Source organism: Lolium rigidum, chromosome 1, assembly GCF_022539505.1.
Source record: "Lolium rigidum isolate FL_2022 chromosome 1, APGP_CSIRO_Lrig_0.1, whole genome shotgun sequence".
NCBI lineage: Eukaryota > Viridiplantae > Streptophyta > Magnoliopsida > Poales > Poaceae > Lolium > Lolium rigidum.
In genome coordinates this window covers 344,436,408-344,445,480 of record NC_061508.1, presented here as the reverse complement: position 1 = coordinate 344,445,480, position 9,073 = coordinate 344,436,408, and the positions used below count along the sequence as shown (strand labels likewise).

Genomic DNA, 9,073 nt, shown 5'->3' with positions numbered 1-9,073 from the left:
TAAAATTTCAATGAGAATTAAGGAATATAAAGAAGTTATTGTAGATGCAAGATATTATTACGGTGACTGTGGATTCAAAATGTTGCCAAATTATGTACGTACATGTAAATTCCCCCACTAATATTTTTTCTCGGTAGTCTCATGGCCGGGGCGGCTGCTAGGGTTTTTTTATCTGTGGAGAAAATAACTGCATGTAACGGTATTTCAAGCTTTCAGAAATTTCGAAAATATTTCTCGAATTTTTTTGAAGAAATTAATCGAACATTCCTAAAAAAATCAAGAAATTTATCTAAATATAGATCAATTTCTACTATAATATTTTCTCGGTTGATTAACCAGAAAAACCGGTTCCCGGCAAGATACTGGAAATACCAGTCGAAAAAACAAATCCCCGTCGGGTGCTCGCGATGCTAGGCTAAGCTTCAAGAGCTATAAAAAAATTGAGCAAATTATCTAACTATAGATTAATTTCTACTATAATATTTCCTCGCTTAATTAATGATGACCCACAAATATAGGGGGTGTATCATAGTACTTTCGATAAATAAGAGTGTCGAACCCAATGAGGAGCAAAAGGTGTTGACAAGCAGTTTCGATGAAGGATTCACTGTAAATGCTCACAGACAAGTATTCAGGGGGTTTTAATATAGCAAATGAATAAAGTACAAGTAAGTAAAATACGAGAGTAATAACTGCAGCGAGTGGCCCAATCCTTTTTAACACAAAGGACAAGCCGGTTTGTTTACTTATAATGACCAAACATTCTTGAGGACACACGGAAATTTAGGCTAGTGCTTTCGCTTCATATAGCTGATTAATCTTCATTGTTTTGATAAGTGTTGTGTGGGTGAACCTATGCTAATGCATCGCCCTTCCTAGGACTAATACATACTTGTGATTATACCCCTTGCAAGCATCCGCAAATGCAAGAAAGTAATTAAGATAAATCTAACCACAGCCTTAAACTCTGAGATCCTGCTATCCCTCCCGCATCGATATACCAACGGGGGTTCAGGTTGCTGTCACTCCGGTAACCCCACAATTAGCAAACGAATACAAGATGTATTCCCCTAGGCCCATAAAGGTGAAGTATCATGTAGTCGACGTTCACATGACACCACTAGAAGAATAACACCACAACTTAAATATCAAACCATTGAATATTAATCAACATAGTTCACTACAAACATTTAAACTTCACCCATGTCCTCAAGAACTAAACGAACTACTCACGAGACATCATATGGAACATGATCAGAGGTGATATGATGATGAATAACAATCTGAACATAAACCTTGGTTCAATAGTTTCACTCACTAGCATCAATAACAAGGAGTAATCAATACCGGGAGAGTTTCCCCTACCAAACAATCAAGATTCAACCCTAGATGTTACGGCGGTGACGTGGTGCAGCGGTGGAGATGACGGTGATGGTGGTGGAGATGATGGTGATGATGATCCCAATGAAGTCCAGCTCGATGGTGGTGACGATGGCGTCGATTTCCCCCTCCGGGAGGGAATTTCCCCGGCGGATTTCAGCCTGCCGGGGAGCTCTTTTCTCTCTGGTGTTTTCCGCCCCACAGAGGCGGCTGTGTCTCTTCGCGATTATTCTCTGGAGCTTAGGTTTTCGGGGAGAAGAAGTACGCGAAATAGAGGCGGCCGAAGGGGGCTGTGGGCCCCCCTCCCCACAAGGCGGCGCGGCCAGGCCAGGGCCCGCGCCGGCCTATGGGGGGGCCCATGGCGGCCCTCCTCGGCTCCTCCTTTTGGCTGGCTCATTCTTCTGGAAGAATAAGATCTTCGGTGTAATTTCCGTCAATTATTGATCTCCAGAAATATTGCATTCTGACGGTGCTTTTTCCAGCAGAATCCTGACTCCGGTGAATGATCCTCCAATAATCATGAAACATGCAAAATAAGTGAAATAACATAAGTATCATCTCTAAATATGAAATATATCAATGAATAACAGTAAATTATGATATAAAATAGTGATGCGATGGGCGTATCAACTCCCCCCAAGCTTAGACTTCGCTTGTCCCCAAGCGAAACTGAACTCAGTAAATAAGACCACATGTTTATGGAGTGAAGAGTCGATAAATAAAATACGGACAAGAAGCATCATATTAATTCACACAAGACATTCTAGTTAAGTTAATAAAGAGTTCGTTGATATACCATGCAACGATGTGTACGAAAATACTACCACATTATCAATCAGACCACTTTGAATCAGGTAAGGAACTTAATTATCCGTTTTTTAGTTCTGGGGAGTCAAAATTGCCTGGTATTGAGTTCAGAGATTGCACTCGGACTATAGTTCAGAGACAAAATTTCTTCTATTTTATCTGAACTGTTTACAACGGATTAAAATGATAAATTTTTGCATGCTTTTACCATTGTGGTAATTAATTACTATCGTACGTACTCATGTACTAATTGTGTGCAGCTAGCTGCTACTGTATATTTTACAGTGTATGTACCTATATATGGGGAATGCATCTGTGGGCGTAGGGTCGGTGGATCCCTACCTGTTTGTTTTTCACCGTCTGCTGATTTAACTCGAGCTCATCATGAGGACCGTGAGTGCAGTGAGAAACATACATGGCAGCAGGCACATAGGCACTGTACACAAGGGCCCTGGCTGTACACGATACGGTAAAAAAATGGCAGAGGAAGTGTATATCGATCTGGTCCAGAACTTGTTAGTTTTCTGAAAAGAGAAAGAACGGTTGAGACTCGATCTGCGTGTGCTGTGCCTCCTTGAAACTGCTCTGTGTTGAGTTTTCATGTACACAAGGCCATGCATAGCAGTTATCAGATCAGGGTACTGGTACTGCTTCTCACCTTCGTCTACTAAATATATACAGCACCATGTGTCCATGTGTGTGGAACTCTGGATGGATGTGTGAAAAAGCAAGCTAGCTTGTTGCAACAAGTGCAAATCTTTCAAAAGAAAAACACATGTACAATGGTCAAGTGAAACTGAATTTTGAAGCAAAGTTATTGATTAGGTTTTGTAATGAAGCTAGAGTGCCCATTTAGTCGACCCAAAAGTATTCCTCTAAGCAAGCTTTCTTACCATTTTTATTAGTTGCAAGGGTTATAATTATTGTTTCTTAGTGCGTAAATATTCTTTGGTTGTCACTATACTAACCAGCAACGCACACCCATATCCAGTTGAACAACAGATCGAAGCATTTTACTCAAAGTCATCAGTGTTACTATGACTATTATAAATCATTGCCTGGAATGCTTGTTGAGCTGTGAACAAGTGCGAAAGTCTACATATTAGGTGTTTTCTATTCATGGACTCATTCATTGCCTATAATCAAGTAATTGGCGTCAATTGCAATTATATGAGGTGTTGTGCATGTTTGTTGTTAAGGTGTTAAAACTTGTACTATCCACAAGAAATTCAACATTGCCAACCATATGAACAATGCAAAGGACTATGAATCTATGAGCCAAACCGTGCTTTAGTGACACATTATTACATTTTATATGTAGAACTTTATGTAGGCATGGATCTGTGTACCGTATTGTGCATTTGCACCTCCAGACATATATATCCTAGGACATAGACAGTTTAATAGTGAAAATAATAACCCATGATTCACATAGTAATGCAATCTGCGCTTGTAATATTTTTTTTTATCTTTTGCAATATCTGAGAATATGCTTTGTTCTGTGAAGGATCTTGTATTGGGAACATTCTAGAATATTGAGAGAGCCACAGCGCGCACGCTATTTATCGTTGAAGCAAGTTTATAGGGAATATTCGGAAAAGGACTTTTCCATGAATAAATCAAGATGAACAAATGGCTATATCATTTCCGCACAATGGTCTAAAATCTGCAATACTTTTTTGCATTGAGTTGGTTTCAGCTTGTGTGTGCGAACAAAGGAGAACGGGAGCGTAGCTTGTTGGGAAGCAAGAAAACAAACCCGAGTAAGCTAAGCTCTGCCCTACAGAAGGCTAACTTGTCAACACCACCAGCTGTATGCCCCCTGCCAGCCAGCCTAGTCTGCATGTGTCGTTTGTGCATACATGGATCAGAAAAGATCAGATCACGAGTAGTTGTAGTCTTTGTTTAGTCCTCCATCCGGCTCTGCTTGTCTCCAACTTTTGGTACAACAGTATAGATGTTTCATGAAAAACGGTTAACTGAACAAATAAAAAGATGTAGTCTTTGTTTAGTCCTCCATCAGGAAGTTCGGGTTTGCGGTTGCAGGGGAGTGGGAGAAATCCCTGCCAACCCTGCCGACATGTTCGACACTTGCGAGGTGGCGTCTGCGGGCACCACCATTCCTCCTTTGAGGGCATCATGGTACCCCATGTCTCCACCTCTCCCGAATGCCATGGGAAACTTTAGGTTCAGCTCGCTGGTCCGGGCAGCAGCAAAGTTTTAAATAGCCGGCTATAGCCTGGCTATAGCCCGGCTATAGCCTTTCGGGAGACCTGCCGCTGCGGCTATGCCAGTTGTAGGCTAAATGAGAAAAAACCGCTAATAGCCGGCTATAGCCCTATTTAGCCTCAAATTTAGCCGCTAAACCTCCCGCATTTTGAATTTCTCTTCTCTTTTCTTTTTTATTTCTTGTTTTCCAAATTTGCATTCAATATAATTAGATAAAACTTGTGAATTGAATAATTGAATATTTGTTTGCCTTGAATAGTTGAGTAAGTTGTATCACAAATCGTATTTGAGTCATAAGTTTCCTATCTTTTGGTAATATATGACTAAAATATTCTAATTTTTTGAAAAAAGGCTAAATGGAATAGCCCGCTATAACCCGGCTATAGCCTTTTATAGCCTCCAAAAAAATCGCGGCTAAATGAGATAGCCCGCTATTTTAAACTATGGGCAGCAGTGACACAATGGCGCCACACTCCTTGTAGGTGTTGTCTCAACGTTCAATAGTCTGAAGCTTTGGATTTGCGAGCGACGAAAGAGTGGTGGTCTTCGATGCTTCGTCGCTGGCGACACGGTCATTGAAACTTGGTGCTCGGTGTCCTCGCCCTTTTGGCTGGATGCTTGGCAGGGAGGGGCGAGCAGGGCTGGAGATGGTGTTACCGTGTTTGTTGCTGTAGGATGTTGTTGATCTAGTGTTGTTGTGTGTTGTGTTGCCGCTTGTCCTTGCCTTGCTAGGTATTGTTTTGTGTTGCCCTGCCTCGGCGCGTGTTGCTATAGTTGTCCTGGCTTTTCTAGGGGTTTTACGGGTTGCAGCCTGGTGTTGCTCGTAAACCGAGCCAAAAATTTCTTCTTTTGCTCAATGAACTGCAGCAGCGATGTCTACCATTTCGTAAAAAAAAGATGGAGATGTTGTCCCAATACATACACAAATATATACTCCTATAAGAAAATGTTAGGATTAATTACACTAATTTCATTTCTATACACAAGCAATTGAAGAAGAACACTGATTCAAGGTACACACCTAAGTTTCGACCTAAATCGGGCCCAAATTTGGAGCCAAAATTAATGGGTAGTATGTGCACAAACTATTCGTTTGGTTGGTGTTGTTTGCTGTCGCGCTCTATCCACGCGAACACAAACGAACTCGTTCGGCCCAAATGAGTCTTCGTGTTGCCCTAAGAACTTGCTAGCATTACATTAATTTCATTTTGGTGAACAAGAAATTGGAGAAGAAGAAGGCTGAATCGAGGGAGTACACACAAGTGTGGATGCATGTCTTCTCTTTGGGGGAAGAGGGGGGTATATGCTTCTCTCTCCAAAACAACCACGGCGACTTCTTGCACCGGAAGAGCAAGGAAGGCCCCTCCCACTCTGTGGTGATCAGGGCTTGGCCCCAGCGAGGGAGCTGACACATGCCACTCCCGGACAAGCTACACGCCAAGAGTTATTACCAACGGACACACACTCTCACTCATCCTACTCTCACTCTCACTCTCTACACCCCACTCCACCTCGCTGCCTTTTTAACCACCTCTGCGCCCGCCACACCACCTACAACAGCCAGTGAGAGTGAGCCCGTTCCGCCATACTCATCCAGCTACCCAGCCAGCCACACACCTCCTCCACTCCCGCGTGCTCACCCAGCCACGACCACCACCTGCAGGCCATGCTGAGCGGCAGGATGAACTCGGCGGCCAGCGACGACTACCAGTTCGCGGCAATGCAGCAGCAGCAACCCCCGCAACCCTACCTCGGGTTCGACCACGCCGCCATGGTGTCCACCAACGGGGGAGGCGGCCAGCGCGGCCACCAGGGCACGATGATGTACGACAACTTCGACTTCGCGGCGGCGGCCGCCGCCTTCGGCCAGTTCCAGCAGGAGGCGGCGCCGCACCACCACCAGATGCTGGCCCTGCCCCCGCCCAACGGCGCCGGCGGCGGGCTGATGGCGCCGCCGCCCATGCCCCACGGCATGCAGCTCCAGATGCCGCCCATGCCCATGGCCATGCACGGCGGCGACCTGTACCCCGCGCTCGGCATGGTGAAGCGCGAGGGCGGCGGCGGCGGAGCGGACGCGGGAAGGATCGGGCTCAACCTGGGCCGCCGCACCTACTTCTCCCCCGGGGACATGATGGCCGTGGACCGGATGCTGATGCGGTCCCGCCTCGGCGGCGTGTTCGGGCTCGGGTTCGGCGGCGCGCACCACCAGCCGCCGCGGTGCCAGGCGGAGGGGTGCAAGGCCGACCTCTCGGGCGCCAAGCACTACCACCGCCGCCACAAGGTGTGCGAGTACCACGCCAAGGCGTCCCTCGTCGCCGCCGGCGGCAAGCAGCAGCGCTTCTGCCAGCAGTGCAGCAGGTACGTACCCCACACACCAACACTGTTCTTGCGAAACCCTACTACCATAGCTAGGGCAGCAGGAGCAAGGTGGTAGAATAGGGTAGGGTCAGTGCGTGGAAACTGTTTGCCTTTCCAGTTCTTTTGCCCTCTGTTTTGGTTCATGTCGCTTGTCCGTTGCGGGCGGCAGCCATGGAAAGAAAGAAAGCTCTGTGTGCAAAAGCAAGTCGCAGTTGAGAGGACGACCAGTCATGTCAAGAAAAGCCACAACAAAAATGGAGAAGAGCAGTGGCTAGGGCATGCATGCACGCATCTGGACATGCATGACCTCTCACCTCTCTCTCTCTTTTTCCTTTCCATGGCCTTGTCTTTCTTTGGTCTTCTGGGGATCGATGGAAAAGGGTACCAGAGGAGAAAAAGGCAGCGTGGTTTGCTTTGTCATGCAGAGTGCAGGCTGCTGCTGGGAGCTGCTGGGAGATGCTGCATGATCCGGCGCCAGGCTTTTGCCCTGTGACCATATCTCTGGCCCTCTCTTTATCCTCGCATTGACCAATGCTATAGCGCGCGCTGGTAGTACCGGTGGCAGTGGCGACTAGACTTTTGCGTGCTAATTATGGGTGTTCATCATTGGACAAATTATATTATTCGTCGAAGTCGACTTTTATTTTAAATTTTTTGAGAGGTTAACGTTGAAGGGTTTTGGTTCTCATGGTTAGCTCTAAACTGATGTTGTCTTGGTTCTTCATTTCTGTTTCGGTTAGGTTTCACGTGCTCACCGAGTTCGACGAGGCCAAGAGGAGCTGCCGGAAGCGGCTAGCGGAGCACAACCGTCGCCGGAGGAAGCCCGCGGCCAGCAGCAACACGGCGGGGTCCAAGGACTCGGCGCCACCTTCCAAGAAACCCAACGCCGGCGGCGCCATGTCCGGCTCCTACACCGCCGACAACAACAGTAAGCTAGCATGCACTTTATTTCCGTCCTCCTACCCTAGTGCAATTGATCACCATTAATCACGATTGATAAACTCTAATGTGTACGTACGATCGAGCAGATTTGAGCGCGGCCAAGTCGACCATCTCGTCGAACACGAGCGCGATCAGCTGCCTGCAGCAGGACCAGAACAAGGTGGCGAGGCCGACTGCGCTCACCCTCGGCGCGCCGCCGCCGGGGAAGGACGACTACCAGCTCAACGCGATGCATCTCCAAGCCCAAGCCGACCACCACCACCGTCACCAGGAGCAACAGCACTTCATCACCTCCCTCCTCCACAGCAGCAACACCAACCACAACATCCTGTCGTGTTCATCGGTGTGCTCCAGCGGGTTGCCATCGGCGGCGGCAGCCAACGGCGAGGACTCCGACCAGAACAACAACGATGGCGGCGGCAGCAACAACAACGGCAATAACATGCATCTCTTCGAGGTGGACTTCATGTAGATGCGATGTCAGCTAGCTAAGCTGCACATGAAGTGGCGAGTGTGGTAGTACTTTAATTAATTTGTGTGTAGGTAAAAGAAGAAGTAAAACAGGAGAGCCAAAAAATCAAGGGTATAGTCCAAAGTATCAAGTGATGTCATCGGCTGCCAAGTGATCAGTGCAAAGGAAAGGCTGTGCTAGCTAGCGTGCTTGCTTTGTTGCTTGGCTAAGCAATGCGAGACTTTCTTTTCCTCTCACCACCCCTGCAGTGCTCCTGTAGTAACTGCAAGCAAGCATGCCTTTCTGTTTCAGTGAGGAAATAATGTTTGTGTTCTTGTATTTTTTTTTCTTTTTTACTTCGGTGTATGTGTAGTACCAGTCCTTTTATCTCCTACAGTTAATCAACAGAGATGTGACTAGCTCCATAATTACAGTTACTGCTTGCCTAATTAAGCTAAGAGGTCCCAACTCACATTACTCCACAATCTTTTCGAATCTGGCATTGCCTCACCTTCAAATCTTGACCATTTTTACTGGCATGGAGTAATAATTTGAAGGGAGGCCATGCATGCAAATAATCAAGCACACGTATTAATTGCATGTGGAAAGTGTGGAGCCTCCAACAGATCCTGCCCGGATACACATGAACCTTAATTTCACAAGAAGCCTAGCTACATACTAGCACGTACACAGTGTACATTCCATGCATGCATGCTCCTTGAGTTCATTAATTATCTGAATGGATCTGCACACATGTAGTATATAACCCATGCGACAGAGATTTTTTTTTGCAAATCTTTGCTAATGCTATCGGATCCAAATTAATTATCCTAGATTTAGGCAAAATCTGACTAGGTTTAATATATCGAAGTACTGACAACTAATTTGGACCGGAGGTGGTACTAT

At 46.3% G+C, this 9,073-nt stretch overlaps 1 protein-coding gene across 1 annotated transcript; it reads left to right on the top strand.

Moving 5' to 3' along the window:
* The first annotated feature begins 6,082 nt into the window (after window positions 1-6,082).
* LOC124684506 (squamosa promoter-binding-like protein 10) lies at window positions 6,083-8,188 on the top strand. Its single transcript, XM_047218803.1, has 3 exons — window positions 6,083-6,774; window positions 7,515-7,702; window positions 7,800-8,188. The coding sequence occupies exons 1-3, from the start codon at window positions 6,083-6,085 to the stop codon at window positions 8,186-8,188; spliced, it is 1,269 nt and encodes a 422-aa protein (XP_047074759.1).
* Window positions 8,189-9,073: the final 885 nt, after the last annotated feature.